The sequence below is a fragment of the Thunnus thynnus genome, chromosome 14, assembly GCF_963924715.1.
Source record: "Thunnus thynnus chromosome 14, fThuThy2.1, whole genome shotgun sequence".
Lineage (NCBI taxonomy): Eukaryota > Metazoa > Chordata > Actinopteri > Scombriformes > Scombridae > Thunnus > Thunnus thynnus.
Genome location: NC_089530.1, coordinates 1,683,696 through 1,704,828, shown reverse-complemented (window position 1 = coordinate 1,704,828; position 21,133 = coordinate 1,683,696). Strand labels below are relative to the sequence as shown.

Sequence of the window (21,133 nt, the reverse complement as noted above, 5' to 3'; positions counted from 1 at the left end):
AGCTGTAGGAAACATTATGAGCAGAGGGGAAGAGAGCAATTAAATTATATTGAGTTTGATTTATCCATCTTAGAGTTTGGTCCAAGATACCATGTGCCAATATTTAATTCAAATATAGACAATGATTCCCTGAACCATTTCCCTTTTGGACACCCATGAGCTTTCCACTAGTTCCATTCTCTGGCCCAAATGTCAAATTTACACAAAAGGTATCTCATAATCCAACAGGTAGAATTCCATTGAATTTACTAAGCATATTCATGGTCCTAAGAGTATTTATCTTTTTGAATGTGAGAGTATAAATGACAAATTCAGAGTAATAAATACAAATAGTAATGAATTGGCACAAATTAGCAAAAAATTAACCCCTATACCTGCCTGTCTCTTGGCACACCATTTTTAGACAGAGGATTTAGGAGTCGTGAGCAGAAGTGAATAAAGGCACTTTACTAATTACTAATTGCTCAATGGTTTACAGGTTCGCAGAAAAAGACAGTCCGAACAGGCAAACAAGATCTGACAAGGCAAAGGCAGGTCATGAATTGGCAACTGCCAATTTCACAAATAGATTTTAGACTAGCCTGCAGTGTTAGGTCTTCATTTTGCTCTTAGATTAGTCTATTGTAAGTTAGACTTTATCACAAAAATAAAGAATTAGCCACCATAACTGAAAGAGAGCCAAGTTTGACACCTGCTGATCAGTGGCACCAAATGACAAAACATAGGAAAACATGGCTCATAACCTGTGGTTCGCTAACAATGTTGCGGCGGAAGTACTGAGCCCCCAACAGTAAATAAATGGCCTTGTAACTATTGAATTCTTCCAGATCAGATCAAACATTTTCTGCTGGAGTGAAGGGAGCTGAACAGTTTGACATGGTTCCTCAGTTTGTTCATGTTTTTAAGTTGAAAAAAGCCTTCATCTACGACTAATTGGAGGCAAATGAGTCCTGCTTAAAATAATCAAGAACAAGACAGCTTTGTGCAACATGTGAATATCAGATGACATCTATCTTCAGTGTGATGGTTTGACCCAAACCATCGTCTGGGGCTGTGTCTGAAATCACCCCCTATTTACAACATAGTGCATTCAATTTACTGCTCACTACAGAGTAAACAAGAAGAGTGTCCTCAGTAGAGTGCAGATCTCAGCTAGGTGTGTCTGGGGGCATGTATAGTCTCAGTTTTCTTTAAGATGCATAGAATAGTATAATGGTATTGTAACTGATCATCCTCCTGGGTTCGCCTAATGGTATAAACTTAATAAGGTAACAGTAAACGAGACAATAAATGCAAAGTCCCCCCCCCCCCCCCCCCATATAAGAGTTGAATCTCACTCAGTTGTCCCTCCCAGCTCCCTTACAGTCAGGATGGCAGCAAAGCTAACAAAAATAGGGATTTATTCATCTTTTATTGTGCCTTTCTTTAGTGGATCATAACATATTGGGTATGAAAGTAATCTCCAGATGCTCCGGCTCAAGATGAGGCCAAACTTTTCTGGATGTCAGTTTTTGAGCTACGACAAAGGCCAAAACGTGGCCTGCAACAGACTTGTTTTTAGCCTAGCCGATTGCCAGAAATGCCTTTTGCTGTAGTTGTTGATCACTTGCAGCCCCTACTGGCCGGTTAAGAGGAGTGAGAAGTCAGCAGTCAATGGTGTTATAAAATGTGTTATAAAATAGGTTTTGCAACAATTGTTAATCACTGCAACCACGAAAGGTCCTTGTGCATACAGTGATAGATGTGCACAAAAAATATTAGGCTGATGGGTCCAGAAGTATGCGGAATTAGCTGCGGACAGATACACACACAAATACACACAGATGCACACATGCACACACATACACACACACACAGACATACATGACCAAACATATGATCAGTGTTTAAATCTATGACTTATACAGTGGAGATAACTTTGGAGTGTCTGTCACAGGGAATAGTGAATGAGTGAACTGTCTTTGTGAAACACAGTTTCAGGCACAGATAGCGTGTAGATAGACTAGCAAGCAGTGGCTACTAGAACAGCAAGAAAGCAACACCAATGATCTGATAGAGAACAGTGGCTAAGAAACAGGTGGAGCTGATGAGGGGATTCAGAGGAAATGTGCAAGTGGAAGTGAAGGTCAGGTGATGCAGGACAACTAATGGACAGGGAGGGAATGGGTTCTGGAAGGACAGGCGTAGTGACTTACAGACTGACAGAAGGCAAAAGATGCTAAAAAATATTGTTTTTCACAGCTGCACATTTTTGCCAGAATTCCATTCTATAGCTATCTATAGCCTGCTACTTAAAATAACTTCATCATGTGTTCCTACATTCATTAGAAACTGTCATTACTTATGATAAGTAACAGTGCTCAGTTAGATAGAGATTGAATTTGGTGGTACTTCATACTGTGTTCTGACCTAAGAAACGTGGTAAAGCCTTTAAGACACTGTGGTAGACACTGAAACTGTTTATTGAAACACGTGTTCTTGTATGCTTGTAATAAATCTGGACATACAATCTTTGCCTGACCTTTACCAGTCAGTTAAAGGTGCTTCTCAACAAGTGGGATTAATATATTTTACAATTAATATTTTCTATAAAGTAGATCTTTTCTATAACATTTGGTGTGTTTATTATTATTTATTACTGATTAAGTGATCTTAATTTTGTAAGAGCTTTGTATCAGTCTAAGACTAATCCTGTCCATCTGTTGCCAAGCATACTACTGTACTGTTTTTGGTACACATGGAAAGCTTACTTGTACTTGTAAGTCACTACAGAAACCCTGTTAGTGCGTAGCTCAGTCTCCATGTCCTCTCTCTGAAACTGACTGTGACATGACAAGTTGGCTGCAGCACAAACAGAGTGAAAACAAGTGATCCTGCAGCATCAGTGGAGGATGATTACGGTTTCTTTAAATGTGAGGGTGACTGATTGGTTCCACCTCATCCCTCCTTGTACTTTTCCTCTGAAGTGGAAAGCCTGTGGCTTCATGGCTTCAGTGAAGGGATTAGTGTATTGATAAATCATGGCATGGCATGCCAGTGTGACAGATCTATGCAGGGCTACACCCACTGGATGTCACAGACTGAGAGAGATGTTAAAATAGAATCATAGCAGACGAAGGACAAACTTTTGAGGCAACCAGAGGAATGATAAAAGCTGATTGGAGCAGCCATAGATGAAAGGGAGAAGCGGTTTCCTGTTTGGGGCAGTTGGTTGTTGGGGAGCATCAGTAATGAACCCCTCAGTGCGATTAGAGCCATCACCACTCAGGTCCTCCTGAGGGTAGCAGGGATAATAGAGGTCCAGCAATGCTTTCATCTGTTCAAAAACTCACATTGGCTAGTGGACTGATATGGTCCTTTCCATCTCCACCTTCCATCTGACATGAGTGTGAAAAGTGCAGCCCCAATGACATCATTAGCTTTCAATAATCTGAAGGTCTGCGATTAGACAATAGGATCTGAAAAAAATATGAAAATAACAGAGAATGAATTTGAATTTTCTTATTTTCTGAATAATTGTACAGACTGTACTTAAGTGCTGTTTGAGAAAAGTAATTGGTAGGCTAAAGAGTCCAGTAGTGGCCAGTTTTGGGCAAAATGTAATCATTTACATACTGGATATTACTCATTGAAAAGGTCAACTAATCGCATTACTTTTCTAATCACTCAAAAAGTAATTACTGACATTAACCCACCTGTTTCTTTACTTCTGTTACTCAGCGATCAGCTCCATCAACGGTGCCTTTAAACAGCTTGAAAGCCACAGCCACATTTTCCATCTTCTGTGTTTAACACATGCAGAAGAATAAAAGGATACATGGTTTAATAAGCAGTCAGTCTACAGAGGTATTTGATCATCAACAGTCAGCTTAATGTTAACCCCAGTGACTGCATTAAGTCCTGTCCTCTCAGTGAAGCTTTGTTGTTCTCACAGCCTCGAACTCCAACCAGCTGATTTCTGATTGAGGAGGTTGCTAACATTAGCAAGCCAGCTAAGAAGACACAACATGTTGCACCAGGCTACAGTAGCACCTACTGGACCAGTCTGTCCACTGAACACACAGAGACCAAAATGCTATCAACCCTCCATCAAACTACCAGTCCACTCCCAAACTGTCAAAGTAACGGAGTGTTACTGATATTAGTAACTGTAATGTAATTACTGAATTTCAAATTGTAATTCCATACACTACTTGTGACTGAAAAATGTAATCACATTACTAATTAATTACATTACAAAGTAGTGCTTCTCTTCCCAACACTGGTAGTAGTGTTTATTTAGTATTTGTTATTTTGGTAGTTGTAATAATAGCTAAGGCAATAGTAGAGGCATATAGTCAACTTTTTTTTTCCAAAATACCTTTACTTTTTTTTGCATTCATTAAGTCATTTTTCCAGTTTGAAGTTTTTGAGAAACATTTCTGAAATTAGGTTAAATTTAATAATGTTTCACCCTGGTGCATGATCTGTTTGTGGATATAGATCAGGGTGATGGTTGGTGAAATGTGTGTTTCATTGCAGAATATGTTCATATTTCTGTTGGAGCTCATATGCCTTTTGAAGATTACAGTGCTCTGTTATTTTGCAACTATCACTGGAAATTTTGACACTAACTATTTGAACTTGTGTTACTTGCATTCTGCAGTTAAGCATTTGTATCCATAAAAAGTATGATTTGATGAAAAGAATGGTGACATCCAATGCTTGCAGCAATCATGGGTTACTTGTTGGAGTGTGTTGTTGCTGCAACACTAAGCTGACTGCTGGGAGAATCTTCTTTATTTCGCCAGTGTGTTTCAGTGCAAAGCCTTCATCAGGGTGATTTACAGCAATCATGGGTTAAGCCGGTCAAAGCTGTATGATAGTATGGATAATCCATAGCAAATAATGATCTCTGGTGCATACTGCTTCCAGGAAACAGCCACAGCCTTGACATTGACATCTCACCTTCCTTTCCCATCTTGGCATCTATACTACAACCTTGAACAGTGTTACTCTGCTCTCTAGTGGCCTAAAAGGGGCACAGCACTTTCAGTGAAACTTGAAAAACCCTCAAAACTTGATTGTTTGATGCATGTAGAACATGTACTGATTCAGCAAAAAGATATGAACTTTTGTGGCATTAGTAGGAATGCCAGTGTGTCACGGGTGAAGGTTAGTCAACAGAATTCAGTTCATTCAGAATTCAGTAAGTCTTTGTTAGGTACTACTTTGAAGGATGTTGTGAAACTGATTCCTGTATTACCCATTTCCCTTTTGCATGTTGCCTTTCTCATCCTTTGAGATAACATATTCATCCTAACTTGCTATCCACTGTTTAAAACTATGAGAAATTATGTTAAGGAATCATCAGACCCACAGTGTACAGCACACATATTCCCCTGGGACAAACAGCATTGTAGGAACTCCCTCTGCCAGCCTGCTATGTCTGTGCTTGTGTGGTCACAGCTGTGACTATACATCATCTTTAAATCATCTACTCATTAATCTGAAGAAGAGAGCATGAACACAAATTGATTAAATGACTCAAGTGTGTTTTCATTTCTATTTTTAACAACCAATTTCAGGGGGTTCATCATGTTGTGGCTGGCACTAGACAGACGCTAATCATTCCCAGTTTTCCATTTCACTTTATACTTATTTGAATACTTGCTTTGTAGATGTGTCTGCATGTACTTTCCCAGATCATGAATGTTGCAGGAAAATGTACATCCTCTTTTCATGTTATCTCTTTCTTTCTCTTTTACTCCTTTTCTCATCATCTTTGACCTTTGTGCCATCTTGGCCATCGTAGGGAGAACCAGGTTTCCCAGGCGCTCCTGGGTTAAAGGTGAAGTCACTACTGAGCAGTTTATGCAGCAGTTATTACATGCTTAATCCAGACCAGCAGGTCATAACTGTTTTTCTTCCACTGCAAAGGGCCAGGCTGGCATCCCTGGTACCCCTGGCATCCCTGGCAAGAGAGGCTACAGGGTAGGCCTGGCATGGAATGAGCATCCCAACTGTCTGGTTGTGCTTCTGTCAGTCACTCTTTTTCCTCTAGTAACTGGATGTCTGTGAAGTCAGATATTCATCATGTCATTGTTTGTCTCTGTGACTGGCCAAAGCTTCAAATGAGCCATAACATGGTATCTTTAACTCTCTGTGATGTCAGCTTGTTCAGCTGGCATTTGTTGGAGGGCTTTGGTCTTCATAATGGATGGTATAATTAGCCAGCCTTAATGAATTGGGCGGGCTACCTCCTTGTTGTTGTACTGTACAAGCATTATCATACCATTTCTAATTTCTAACAACACTCATACATGCATTCATTCTGGATCCAAGAGGAATGAATTGCCAAAAAACAATTCTTGTATGTGCTGTGATCTGTGGGAATGCATAGTAATGCAGAAACTCAAGTCCTATTCCTGTTTATGTGGCTTTCAACTGCATCTCACAATCTTCATCAGCCAATTGAGTTTGTTCAGTTGTAATGGAGATGGCTCAGATATCATCATGTGTCCCTGGTGAGGACCCTCTTACACAACACATAACATCAGTAGTCTGTAAGGAGGAAGAGAATAGAGAGAGGGAGCTAACTCAGCAGGGACCACTAGGAGCATCCCAGTGGGACTCCTCTACAGAACATCTAGCCAGAGTCTTCAAGCCACAAGAAGTCAGCTCCTGCCACAAAGCATCCAATACCTGGAGATCATGCTGTCACATGTAATGTGACAGCATTACATCAGTGAAAAAGCAAGGAGCCTAGACAACAGACTGAATGAACACTAGAAAAAGACACCAGCCATCTGAGACCAAAACCACTCACAGCATCCACTGTGAAGAGGTCAAAGATTATCAACCGCCTTCACATCTGACACCACAGACCATCTTTAAACAGAGATAGGCTTAACCATCCCCTTCCATATTATCACCATATACAACCACCTGACCAGAATTCCATACTTAGGTCACATGATGGCATGTGAGCAATCTCTGTGACAACTGAGCAAACTTTATTCACTGATGAAGACCATTAGTTGTGGATGAAAGCTCCAAAAATAGTTAGTAAGTGGACCTTGAGTCAAGATTTTTTTTTAGTCAAACTACTTTTTCAAAGGTCGAAATGAAGTCATGTTCTACTCACTTGTTGCCTGCTGTTTGATGTAGATTTCTTGTTAATCTGCATACCATATGAATCACTGTAGCCTCATCCCATTGTGTGAACCACCTTGGATATTTTTATCATTATGAGGGTTGCAGATTTTATTTTGCAGATATATAGTAATATATAAAGTTTTGACACATTTTCTCATTCAAGGGAATGTGTGTCCAAACTTTTGACTAGTACTGAATGAGGCTCCTAGTGGCCATATATTTAAAATCATTTTTAACATTGTTAACAACAAGCAATGTGAAATTTAGTTTGATTTGTATATTTTATCTATTCATTTAATTATTCAGTATGTTTTGTCAGTAAATATTTAAAGGTAGTAAATCCATCTTTTTTCAGTATATTCAGAGTTTTATTTGTATACTTTCAGAGTCCCGTGGAGGTTTTTGTCATATAAATTGAGAAAATGAGAAAATGTAGATGTAAGGAATACTAACATTAAAATATCACTGACTGGCAGCTTTGAAAACAAACGGTATCCAGTAACAGATAACACTATTATTTTGGTCATATTGTTCTTGTCTGATTAATACAGTAGTAATTTGTAGTATAGTTATATAAGAGCTGTTGTGTTTGTACGGCAGGGAGAGAAGGGAGAACCCAGCATCACCACCCAGGGAATTAAAGGAGAACCAGGCTCACCAGGTCTGCCAGGCCTAATGGGATCCAAGGTAAAGAGAAATAGTTTGGTTAGTGGATAGATACCTGCACATACAGCAATGACTCCATTACAGAGTCCTTCCACAATAGCTAATACTCATAGTCACAATATGATATTTCTCTTACAGGGTGACAAAGGCGACCAGGGAGACAAGGTAGGATAGGAGAGCATTATGAAAGGACTTAACAAGAACATCTTAATAAGAAGACAACTTGCCAAATACTAACACGAGTATTTATGGAATGTTATACCTTCATTCATCCTCTAGGGGGAAGCAGGCCCTGAAGGCCCAGCTGGACCAAGAGTAAGTCATGACAACATTATGACATACAGTATAATACACAAAATTATATAATCATTATGTTCACGATGAGGTTTACAGATTGTCTATTCAACTTTAAAGGGTCCTCCAGGCCCAACTGGGGAGCCAGGAAAGGCTGAAATCCTCAACAATGAAAATGTATGTCACTCTTATTTGGCTGCACTTTTCTTAGATATAGAAAAACTAAAGTATACAATAAAGAATAATTTTAACATTTAATATTCCTCCACAGGATATTCGCAACATACCACTGATGGTGAGTACTGTCTATGTTTCATCATGATTTGTGCAAACACAATAATTTTTAGGATTTGTTCATTCTTGTTAAATGGAATGAACTCTTATCCTTCTAGGGCCCGCCTGGATTACCTGGACCTCCAGGGCCCCCTGGGCTCACTGGTGCCAAGGTAGGAGACATTAGAAAGACAATTGACACATATGTATTACACATTGGCTTTTAGAGATAAGCTTGTTTGTGTTCATGTTTTCTGGGTTTCATGACCAGATTAACATTTTAGTTGCCCAGGAGCATATATTGACTGTAGGGCCCCTATTGACCCTTCACCTCCAACCCTTTGCACATTGTGTCATGTACACAGTGTCTCCACGTTCCCATTAAGTACAGTGCACACAGCAGATTACACATTATAGCCCAAAGAAAACTATATAATTTACCAGTACTCCTATGCTTTGATAATACTAACTGGAGTAATTGTTTATGGGGATTTGATTATACACAAATCAATGTTTTCAGAATATGCACTATATGTGCACAATATTAATATCCTCTCTGCAAGACACAACCACAGGATTAGATAATAATGAAGGATCCTTTGGCCTTACTTGATATTGTACTTTTGTTTTTGTGCAAATTCCAATAAATTTGCAATTAATCAGTTGATTAAAAACCAATTTAGATAAAGTAAACCTGGGGCCCCTTACAGTCTGGGGCCCTGGGGCAGTTGCCTGCTTTTCCCAGTTGGTAATCCAGCCATGGTGTTTCCTCAGGGTGAAGTGGGCCTACCAGGGGCTCCAGGATTGGATGGAGAGAAGGTAAGACTTTCTTATTGGCACCCCATATTATTGGCACTTTATTTTTTTAATTAATGTTTATGTAACAGAACCCATTACATCTTTTAACACATATGTTGGAATGATGGTTGAAGCTCCTCATAGTATGATTTGATGCAAAAAGAAAATAAGCCTCCTCAGTTTCGCAGTTTCCTGTTATTCATGTTACAATAAGTAAGACAAGTAATGAAGCAACCATAATAAGTATTGAGATCTTGTGTTTTCAGGGCCCCAGAGGGAAACCTGGAGAGCCTGGTCCAGCAGGCCCGGCCGGTCCTGAAGGTCCCAGAGGGGAGGGTGGTGTCATGGGCTTCTCAGGACCCAAGGGAGACAAGGGAGACATGGGTCCATCTGGATCACCTGTGAGTGACTGTGTTAACCACACACCACACCACATCACACCACAGCCTGGGGTTCACTGACCAAAGCCTGAGTCCTACATCTGTCATTATCCAGAGGAAAGGCCTTGGTTTTTCTAGATGCCCTCTTATTATCTAATTAGAGACTCGCTAGCTTGGAAGAGACCCCAGGAACTGAGTTTAACTTTTAATTCTCTGTGGCAAATGTGGCCAAATGTGCCCCCATACAAAGGCCTATGCTATTTGTAGCTTGGAATTACATGGAAAGCCCTACAGTACATACTGTTAGTACTGTAAATCTCTATGTATGTAACATAGTGACTGATTTATAAAGAGAGAGACATTTATTATGCTTTTGCTCATACATCTTTTGTTTGTCTTGTTTGAATGAGGTAGGGTGAGCAGCAATGAATCCCTGACAACATTTCTCTAGCACTAAGAAAATGAACATTGGGTCATTATAATGTTAAAAAAAGGATTGTCACTAAGCTATACTGGTGGGTGACAGTGTGGATTTGAAATGAAAAAACAAAAAACAAGTTCTTTTCTAAATTTTTGGCTTCTATGTCAGCAATTGTAAAAATAAAAACTGCAAGATAGTGCATTTTTAAAGATGCTGAAATGGTTCACATTAAGCAAATGCTTTTGTTTTGACCTGAAATGTATGTTTCAGAAAATTAATTAAATGAGTCAATTAAAGTCAAAATTCTCTATTCTCAGAACTGTTTTCAAGGGCCCATCCCATCCCCACATTTTTTTTTCACTTCAAATACAAAAAAACAAATAAACCATTGACAGGACATACACTGGCCTGGTGCTGATTGATGCAACATTTTGGTAATTACTTGGATAAAAACAAACCTTATTCACTTGTCTTTTCTGCTTTGATTGTAATATGAAGATCAACTCATCAGCCCCTGAATTGAATCGCTCTGCCATTATCGTGATGTCTATCTCCCCTTCCTTGTTCTGTAGGGTTTAGATGGCCCTACGGGTGAAAAAGGGGCTACAGGGGCCCCAGGCTCTATTGGATTACCAGGCATAATGGTACGCAATGGTGCCTCTCGGACTGCATCTTTCTGGATGCAGTGTTTGACTTGGCAAAGGGGGATAGTGGAATACATTTTCTATTTACCCCAAGTGTGAAATGGTGTTGCTTCATCTTTCATTCGCTCTGTAGTTTGTTTGATGGGTGAATATATCATCAACTTTGTGTCCTCATATGTCTTTGCCACCAATTTCTACAGGGTTCTAAAGGTGAACCTGGAGAAAGGGTCAGGTCAGAAATGGTAAGGGTTTCTAACTTAGTGCTTCATGCTAAATCAGAGCATAACTTGTTATAATCATGTTTTATGAGCAAGAGTATTAGCTGAATGTAAACTGTGGCTTTGGTTTGTGTGTGTCTGTATTTAGATCTATGGTCCTCCTGGGCCCCCAGGACCTCCAGGACCAGTCGGCCCAGCGGTGAGTCAAATCCACCAATTAACCCCTTCATCTAAAGGGTGGCTCATTCGTAATGCAGACTGATGCAACCAAATGTACTCAGTAAGAATAATGACAACTGCACCCAATGTGATAGCACCTACATTTCAGGAGTAGCACACAAGTTCGCACACCACCAAAGTTTTAAATGTAGGTGATAAACAGACAGGTGACAAAGACAAAGTGTCAAAAAACTTGTTTTAGATATTAGTGCAGTTGGAATTTTCATTATGTACAGTAATTTATCTTTGAGAGAATCATCGTCATAAATTGAATTAGTTCCTTTACTTTTCAAAAGGGTATGGACATGTTCTTGTTGGAAGTGTTCATTGATTGACAAAAATCCTAATTTTCCCCAATTTATTTAATGACCTAATTAAATAATTCCAAATGCCTCAAAAATGTGGTTAAGTGTGGATAATGACCATTCTAAATCAAGTATAGTATAATATCATCTGCATAGAGGGACATTTTGTACTCTTGGTTATACATAGTTATACATTTATTATAACAAAAGTATTTAAAAAAAATAGTTTTCAACACCTCGAAGTCATTTAATTTGTTTCATATGGAAAAATTAGAAAGTTTTACTTTTCATTCAGGCTTTGCAACCCCACACAGGTGGCTTACACATGCCTAATTTGTATGTTGACTATTCATCAAATATGCCAGTGGTATGCACTGGCAACAACTGAGAATCAGTGTAGATTGTGTCAGTACACTCACTGTGTTGTTGTTTTTTCCATTTAGGGATCGCAAGGATCTTCGGGGCCTAAGGTGAGATATTATTTCCATAAAATAGTACTTTCAATAAATCTGCCCCTACTTATATATGGTCTGCTTCACATACATTAAATCAGTAAAAGTTTGAGGATGTGATTCTATCTTACCTCATCTCTCAGGGAGAGCCAGGCATAGGCATCAGGGGAGAGAAGGGTGCGACAGGTCAGAAGGGTGACAAGGGAGACAGAGGCCATCTTGGGCTCCCTGTAAGTACACAGAAGTCCCTGTCTTTTCAAAAGTTTCACAAATCTTTCTCTTTCTTTCAGGTAGATTGGTGTTCTATCTTGTTAAGTTTTCAAACTCAATCTTGATCATTGCAGGGTTTAAATGACGGCTTCAGCTTCAGTGCTGACATGTTAGAGTTATAGCTGACATAAAATCACTTTAGATATTTGTTACTGACTGATGTTTCATGGCTGAAGAGTTACTTTTATATTGTCATAATCTTGTTGAAATGGGGGTGGGTGGATTGTATCAAATGAAGTAAATAACACTACAAATCTAGATATTTATTATTGTAGGTTTTGAATCATAGTGTTACTGAAATAATGTTTAGGCTGTTTTATACTGAGATGCTTTTAAACTCGTCAAAATGGTGTCTTTGGGTGTCTTTTGTTCTTTGTTTACACCCTTATTTAAAAATCATTTATGTACACAGTATACAGTCGCTCTCAGGTAAAAACCTTGTATCTCCAAAAGTCTGGCTTTTCAAGAACCAAACCTTTGCTTGCTCTGACTACATGCTTATGAATATATCCCTTTGACTCTGTAACATATTCAAAGTTAAAATGTAAAATTATGAGGTTTTCACATGATAGCGATATGTGTCACATCATAAATTGCTTTTTATGTGAAACTATGGATCATGTTGTGTTCTATGTTGTATTGTTTAATACAATAACTTTCCATAATGGGCATAACTGAGCCAGTATACTTTAACCAGCTGGGGTGGAAAGAGTATCACTGAAGCAGGATTGTTTCTGTCTGAAATCTATGGTGGCTGAGAGAGAGCTCAACACACTGCAGCTTAAGAAAATACTTGGAAATAGACAGAAAACAAGCAAATAATACAATTTAGCACCTATTTAGAAAAAAATAAAACATTAAGTAATTAAACACAGGCAAATCAAGAAACAATTTAACACATATGCAACATGAAGAAACACACTGTAAATACACAAGAATTTCTGGGAGGACACTAAAAGCTGATGACAACATCGACCGCCCATACAGTAAATTAAGTTGGAAAATGAGCTAAAAATGCTTAATTTATTTAGTTTTAACATTCTTGCATTATCTATCATTGGAAGTAACTGTTGTACAGTTGTGCAGCATGACAAATTACTGGCATTTACAACTGGCAGTGTTTCTGTATTTGTTTTTATTCTGTACCAATGTGAGAGCACATAATGCATATTAATATATTTGGGTAGCTTTTTCTAGAGCTTTTAACAGCATCAAAGAATCAATTTGCTTTTGAAATCCACGACTGAAAGCTCGTTTTAACAATCTAACAAATGTCATATGCTGTTGTTTTTTGATGAGGACAATGTCAATCAGATACTAGTGATTGGTTAGAAGAAAATCGAATCCCCCCTTTAAAGATAAGCCTGGTGATATTCTATATTTTTTTCTTAATGTTGACAAATCCCATGAAAAGACCAAAACCAACAAGAAATAATAAAAAGTATTGTATGTGTATCAAAACCTGATATATCTTATTCCACTGTGCCATAGAGCTTCATTGTTGTCCACAAACTATTAAAACACATCAATAAGCAATAATTTATTATGTTTTTTTAAAGAGTTCCATCTTCAGTAGAAACCACTGGGTTTGGGGCTGAGGAGTATAAACAGGGTAGGAAAGTCAGACAGTATTGAGAGATGGGCTAACACATTGGTTTTTTCATGAAATTTGTTGACAAAAAGAAAATGATCGAATAATGCCGTCCTAACAAGAAGACTTTGTCAGCTGAAATAATGGAAACAGGAAAATGGCCATTCATTAGCATTAATGTTCGAATAGTAGCAAATCCTAGATTATGTTGTTAAATGCTTCCACCTTGCAGCTTGTACATTAAGCTTTTAGTGCGTTTTTATCTACAAATATGAATATGGTTATAGCATATCAATGAGTGTGAAAACATGAGCAATAACAGGGCCATCGTCTTAATGTCATCATCCAACCATGACCAGCAGAGGAAATTACTGACAATTACTGTCATTCACTTAAGCACCACCTCCACCTCCACCACTTCCATCACCCTTCATTTGTCATCATCTGAATGTGTTTTTGAAGTCACTTGAGTCACAGCTTCACTCACCCCCCCCCCCCCCCCCCCCACCTCCCCATCCCGATCCCACCCCCCACCTTCCTCCCACCATCTTCCCCATCATCTCTGCTCTCTAACTGTGTACAACGCTATACAGGGGGCTCATGGGTTAGACGGCAGACCGGGTCCAGTGGTGAGTGGCGCAAGTCCTGTTCCGGTCCCCCTTCTCCTGTTCCTCCTCCTCCTCTTCCTCTTCCACCCCCCCACCCCCCCGCTACAGCTTGTTTGATGTCTGCCATGTCTGCTTGTCTTGTCAGCTTGCTTTCCTGCTTCCCATGCTTGTCCTGTCTCGTTTCCTTCTATGGGAGCTCTGTGAGGATGACTGTTCAGAGTTGGGTTCTGGGGATGCACTTGCATTCATTGACTATCTGCTGTGACAATTTTGGACCACAACCCCTCCCACAATCATTACATCAATTATTTTGTAAAGTCTACATCACAAACTATGAAAGAAAGGCATTCCCATGAATGAGACACCCTGTGATTACTCGGTTTAAAAATAAATACCATAAAGTCTCAACAAACAGGCTTGTTTTTTTAATGTTAACAATGTTCTGTTTGTTTGATAAATTCAGGATATATACATTTCTACAGGATTTACAAAACAACGACAGTTGTACCAACAGTTGAACCACTCTGCTGTTGTGAATTTGTCTTATAAATAGAAATATATTAATCAAATAACTACAACCTCTTCTACTTTGCCATTTTTTTCGATCAGTGTCATGGTACTGGCATTAAAATTCAACGCCTCTAATAGCTCAAGGATGGGTTCATGCCTTTTGAGCTACTAGGAGGCTTATAATGTGAAATATGAGTGTACAGTAGTATGTGTTAAATTCACTCACTAATTAATTTCAGTCAGTTCTTCTTTGCCATTTTTAAAAATATTTTGGACCTTCCGTAATGTGAAACATCTGCCGGAAATACTGAGTTTTATTCACAGCAACTTAACACTGTTCAAAAAACAGCAAAGTAGAAGAGATTTTATTATTTCATAAAATGTATATCTGTTAAAAAGAGAAAGTCAGAGCAGCAGAAGGGTGCTGTGGAAATGTATGTTATATATGTATGTTGCTGAATTTACCATGGGAGCCATTATAGTACAATATTTGGATTTTTGGCCTCTACTAGTTTATGCTGGACATGCCCAGCTACTTTTTTGATGGCAATCATTTCAAATTTGTAAAAAGTCTCTCATTACTACCTGGGGCCAGCCAAGTGCAATGTTGCTTAGTGCAGCTTAAAATTTACATTATGTCTCATATTAGAGACCATGACAGTGTAAATCCACAGTCCTCAATCTTGCCTCAACAGTCTCCTGCCTGATAATCCTGTACCAGCAGCGGGCTGCAAAAGCTGCCATTGCTACAGTAAGAACTATCCAAAAGGAGCATGCAGAGATGGCCATGCTGCATGTTGACGTGTCATACAGTACATTTGGACAGTCGTATTCCATACAGCACTGTATCTACTGGATATGCCTGCGATGCAAGGTCTTCCTCTCCAATCCTGACTGCTACTCAGAAAGAGAACTGCAGCTGATGACATTTTATTCATTTTCCCTCCTTTTTAACAGTTTGGACAGTAGTTCAACAAGCATGGTGTTAATGCCACAGGTGTTAGGACAGAAAATTACAGCCTAACCCTTTTCTGTCTTTCAAGATTAGTTACAATTTGGTATAAATGTTCCATGATGTTATATTTTATCAAACCTATTCATGTCCACCAGAAAGCTTGTTGATGTACTGATTTGAGGCATTTTATAATGATATTGTCTCTAGTAGTTTCCTGTTTGTAACTGCTGACAGGTACTTATTTTCCCTTTTTGTTTTAAAGGGTCTAATAGGACCAGCAGGTGTGCCAGGGCCAGCAGGACCAAAGGGAGAGAGAGTGAGTATCTGTGTGTGTGTGTGTGTGTGTGTGTGTGTGTGTGTGTACACACAGTATATGTACATACAAATGCATGCATAGTTTCAGAGTTTTAAACACTTTGGGTTTTCTCTCATCACTGCAGGGTGAAAAGGGAGACGCAGGATTACCAGGACCAATCGGGCCTCAGGGCATCCCTGTAAGTCTGTCATTCCAATTTAATACACAGTATACCACAACATGAAGCAACTGTTACCTCATTGGTGAATAGGACACTTTTTAGCAAGGATGAGTGGAGTGGAAGCACTTTTTTTTCCCCAAAATCTAGTGTCATTAAATAAACTTCATATTAAGATCAAATAATACTTCATATTATTCAGATTTGTTTTCTTGTGTGAGTAGAAAATTCCATGCACAATCTAGACCATGGGATGGTAAAAAGATACAGTCTTCATTGTCATGTACAGTACACAGTATCGAAATGTTGTAATTGAATCAATTGACATTAAGGGCCTCAAAAAGAGATGTATCACACAAAGACTATGTAACCGGTCAAAGTACCTCAAATCCATCAAAGGTGGTTGACAGAGATTTCTAAAAGAAGTATTCGACATTTTGGGAAATGACACCAGTCATTTCCATTTAATTAATATTTTGGGTGGCCCAACCAAATTAATTAACCCCCACCCAAACAGATTCTCTACATTTTTGTAAATTTCTTCCATTCAACTATTGCATTCAGTGAAAATGCATTATGCTATTTCTCATTTCTTTTTGCAGGGTTTAGTAGGACCACAAGGACTCAAAGGGAACCGGGTAAGACAATACCTGCTATGTTTTGCAAGTTATGACGATAGCAGAACTAGGGACATGATTCTGGCTCATTGGCACACATTGCATACCAGCTGTGGAACACACACAGACCACTAAACACTGTATGAGTCTTTGGAAGTCATATTTCATCATAGCAGGCTGCAGTTGCATCCACAGCATTATTTAACATCTGCCATTATTGTTGAAACTGTCCTGCAGGGCCATAAAAGGTCACCTGAGCAGCGTGACTGCTTCAATGACACTCTCAAGTAGATGTGAATTAAAGAGCTTGATATCCATAAATCAGATGCTCTCTTTGATATCATGCATGAAAAGAAAGCCAGATGAGTCTGATAGTTTGCTTTGATTTTTTTTTTTTTTATGATTCTGAATAATTCACGTCAAGAAGTCTTTAGCATTTCTGAGGCAAATGTATTTGTTTTGTGGTGGCTTTGTTTTGAACCTGATGGTCACTGATTCACTTCAGAATAAACTTTAACAGATCAAAGGAAATGAATAATTCTGATAATATTAAAACACATAATTTTCATTTATCAAAGACAAATACAAAGATGTTAGTAAGTGACATTGGAGACAGCTATCTCTGCCTCAAGCATTTCCAGCTTTGCTGTCTTTTATGTGACTACATAATGTGGATTCAGTTTATACTTGAAGTTACAACTTACTATTTGGTCTATTTTAGTAATTTAAGGAAGAGTTCAACATTCTAGAAAGTACACTTATTTGCTTTCTTCCTGAGAGTGAGATGAAAGGCTGGATATTAATCTAATGTCTGTGCGTTAAGTATGGAGCTTGGGCAGGATATGGTTAGCTTAGCTTAAAGACTGGAAGCAGAGGGAAACAGCTAGCCTGGGTCTATCCAACGTTAAAAGATATGCTTTCTAACACCCTTAAAGCTTGCTTGTTTTTTCCATGCACAATCAGAAATGTAAAAATGATAATTAGTCAGTTTAAGTGGAATTCTGTGCTGGTACAATGTCTTGGTGAACAGCAACCACGTGCAGTGACTGTGCACAGACAGTAGAGATAGGAAAAAGAAATAGTTCCAGCGCTATTTCCAGCGTGTTAGTAGGCATATTTTTTACCTTGGACTGAGCTGGGTTAGCTGTTTTTAACCATGTTCCAGTCTGTATGCTAGCTTGGCTAAACATGTCCTCACTAACATATTGACATGAGATTGATACTGATCTCAGCTTACTCTTGGGAAGAAAGTAAATTAGCATATTTTGTTCTTGAACTTTTCTTTTAATTTGCAAAGAGTGGCAATAGAGCCCTGCAAAATGATACTGAGTAAAAATGAACTTCATCTCCAGGTTGCAGTGTATTAGAGATTTGTTTGTAATGTCCACATACCCTTCCTCTAAGAGAATGTTTCTGTTTCCCTCCCATTAACATGTGACTCTTTTAATATTTCCACTCCCATCTTTTAAGTCTTCACATTTCATAACCTCTCTCAACACGTTCAACTGAGCTCTACTGAAAAGTAGCAATATTTCAATATTTCAGCTACTACATTCTCTCTAGTAGGCAAAGTGAAGAAAATACTGCTGATAAACATATACAAATGTGACTGTTCAGTTGAATGTGTTGAAGACAAAGCTATGGGATAGTGTTGGTGTTTTTACTCTTTGTCCTGTCCTTTGTTTCCGCAGGTCTTCCTATCCCCTTTTCCTTCCCTCCACCTTGCTCTGTGGCCCGTGGCTCTTTTTATTGCCGGGGTTGCCCTCTCTCCCTCTCACAAACCTTGGCCTCCTGCTCCTCCTCCTCTTCCTGCATTCTAATGTAGTCCTGGGTTAATCTTCCTCCTCTTACACCTCCTCTTTACTCCTACTCCTACTTAACAGTACCTCTTCCTTGCAAGCCTTCATGTAGTCCCTCCATGCCTGATCCCTTTCCCAATACCCCAAATTGGCAATGTCAAAATGTTGTCATATGCTATATGTAGACGGAAGCACGCAAAAGATTTTATTTCTGAGCTTATCATTTTAAGACACAGTTAAATGATTAAACAAGTTTTTTCAACATGTAACCAGTGACTTTTCAATAGTTTTCTGTAGTTTATTTGCCATATTTGTAGTCTTGTCATAACTCCTAAAAGCTCATGCAGTGGGTTCCATAATCTCACAAAAAATTGTTCTATTCCTCTGTGAGCCTCTGTCAGATAGCAGCACTCATAGCTGAGCTTTGCATCTGAGCCATTTGAGACAGCATTAAAAGCATTAAACCAGATCAGTCTAAAATATGACTTTAGTTGTGCGGGTGATGTGAAGACAGCACTGGGAAAACACTGCAGTCATATTCTATATACATAAAGTGTAATTTCTTACTCTGATGCGATCCAGCCTTTGACCTTGGTGAGCAGGGGTTCTGTTGATACTATGATCTTGTTACGGTCCAGTTTTACATTAGTCTAAAGTTACTAAAGTTAGGGTTTTGCATTTTGTTTGGCAACTTATTCCAAGTGCCAAGCTATCAAACTGAGGATGCTTTCTGATTTTTTTTTTTTTTTACCATTAATCATCCTATTTTTTGGGTGGTGCAGGATAATAGAATTTTGAAGTGAAAAGAAAAATACATTTTCCAACATATTTTTGATGATTCATGTTGAACTCGAGGGTGTACAGATACAGTACATTTATCTAATCAAATGTGATTTGGGGTGTTAAGCTAACCCTGCCCATCGTATAAAATCCCACTTTTTCAATTCAATTTCCAATTCAGTTTTATTTATATAGCACCAAATCATAACAAAAGTCATCTCAAAGCACTTTTCACAAAGAGCAGGTCTAGACCGTACTCTTTAATTTATGGTGACCCAACAATTCCCCCATGAGCAGCACTTGGCGACAGCGGCAAGGACAAACTCTCCTTTAACAGGAAGAAACCTCAAGCAGAACCAGGGTCTAGGTAAGCGTCATCTACCTTGACTGGTTGGGTTGAGAGAGAAAGGAGGGGGGGAGGGTGAAGAGACACAGAGAGGCATAATAACAACAATAATAACAATAACAACGATAATAATAATAGAGATATGACTAGTAATAATAATAGCAATAATAGCTGTAGAAGGTGTCGAGGCAGAACACCCACAGGACCACGCCACTATCCTCACACCATCCCCGCAGCCATGCCCCACAACGTCCACAACCCAGACTCCGGATTGACTGTTAGCTTGTGGGTCATAGCGGCTAGCAGCAATAGGAGGGCTGTGTTTGGATATCAGTCAGCAAAACATTTGTTTTTTATCGTCCTTCTGATCTAACAATGCAGATTGGTGGATGTCCATAGTTCTCTACAGCTTCTTATCTCTCTACAGCTCTGTATTACGCTGTATTTCCTGAGCCACACCCACTTTCCAGCAGAGGATTAGATTTAAATCTTAGAACTAAACCCCACCCACATATTCTGTTCCCCTCTGAGACACATCACATCATGGAGGATAAAGACACTCTCACTAGTGCTCTTCCCCTAAATTCTGTAAGTTCTTACTTACTCATTATATCCACCCACCCTCCTCTATGTTGTCTTTCCAGGTTGGGTGGGAAAAAGACAATAGGATTTACTGTAAGAGACCTGGCTGCTTGATATTACCCTGCACACTTTGCTATTCCTGTGACATTATCATGTTACTTTTACACAGTATTTTGTTCAGCAGACACCTGCACTGATAAATGTAAACATTAAATGAAATGTGTGTCTTCCTACTCTAACTATAAAAGCTGCTGTTACTGTACATAAGCTTTTCGGTAGTCGTTGGCAAGATGCTTGAATAAAACCTGCTCACCAATGCACTGGCTTTAATCCCTCTTCCCTAACACCCACTACTTACCTTCCCTTTCCACTAAAATCTCATGACAGAATCATATATTATTATGAAAATAGAAAAAAGCACACTGAACCCATTGGTGAATTAAAGTAACTTATTGCTCATATTATCTAAATAACACATAGCTTGGAACCCCGGACAGATGAAATCTTACAAAAACCAAACATTTGCTTCATGTGTGGCTTAATGAGGAGGACTAAAGTTTGTCTTTTTTAATACGCTGTTGTTTGCAGGGAGAGAGGGGCAAGAAAGGCAACAGGGGGGCCAAAGGGGATAAGGGAGACCAAGGAGCACCTGGATTAGATGCCCCCTGTCCGTTGGTATGTCAGTATTCTGATGTGTAACCAAGAGCCAAAGGGAAGGAGCACTAGCTTGCCTCAGTTGCTCTAAAGCTTTTGTATTCTGTATTCGACTTCCTTTTGGCTCTGGTAATCAATGGT

General features: G+C 38.9%; 1 protein-coding gene across 1 annotated transcript in view; it reads left to right on the top strand.

Moving 5' to 3' along the window:
• col13a1 (collagen, type XIII, alpha 1) overlaps nt 1–20,920 on the top strand; it is a 65,568-nt gene extending 44,648 nt beyond the window's left edge. The window contains exons 21-40 of the mRNA XM_067609281.1: nt 5,795–5,830; nt 5,920–5,973; nt 7,738–7,824; nt 7,942–7,968; nt 8,083–8,118; nt 8,218–8,274; nt 8,369–8,392; nt 8,490–8,543; nt 9,145–9,189; nt 9,435–9,569; nt 10,542–10,613; nt 10,814–10,855; nt 10,980–11,030; nt 11,799–11,825; nt 11,951–12,037; nt 14,262–14,297; nt 16,004–16,057; nt 16,182–16,235; nt 16,817–16,852; nt 18,523–20,920. Coding sequence (XP_067465382.1) covers nt 5,795–5,830; nt 5,920–5,973; nt 7,738–7,824; nt 7,942–7,968; nt 8,083–8,118; nt 8,218–8,274; nt 8,369–8,392; nt 8,490–8,543; nt 9,145–9,189; nt 9,435–9,569; nt 10,542–10,613; nt 10,814–10,855; nt 10,980–11,030; nt 11,799–11,825; nt 11,951–12,037; nt 14,262–14,297; nt 16,004–16,057; nt 16,182–16,235; nt 16,817–16,852; nt 18,523–18,651 — 1,143 coding nt within the window. The 3' untranslated portion in view covers nt 18,652–20,920. The remainder of the gene's footprint in view (nt 1–5,794; nt 5,831–5,919; nt 5,974–7,737; nt 7,825–7,941; nt 7,969–8,082; nt 8,119–8,217; nt 8,275–8,368; nt 8,393–8,489; nt 8,544–9,144; nt 9,190–9,434; nt 9,570–10,541; nt 10,614–10,813; nt 10,856–10,979; nt 11,031–11,798; nt 11,826–11,950; nt 12,038–14,261; nt 14,298–16,003; nt 16,058–16,181; nt 16,236–16,816; nt 16,853–18,522) is intronic.
• Nucleotides 20,921–21,133: the final 213 nt, after the last annotated feature.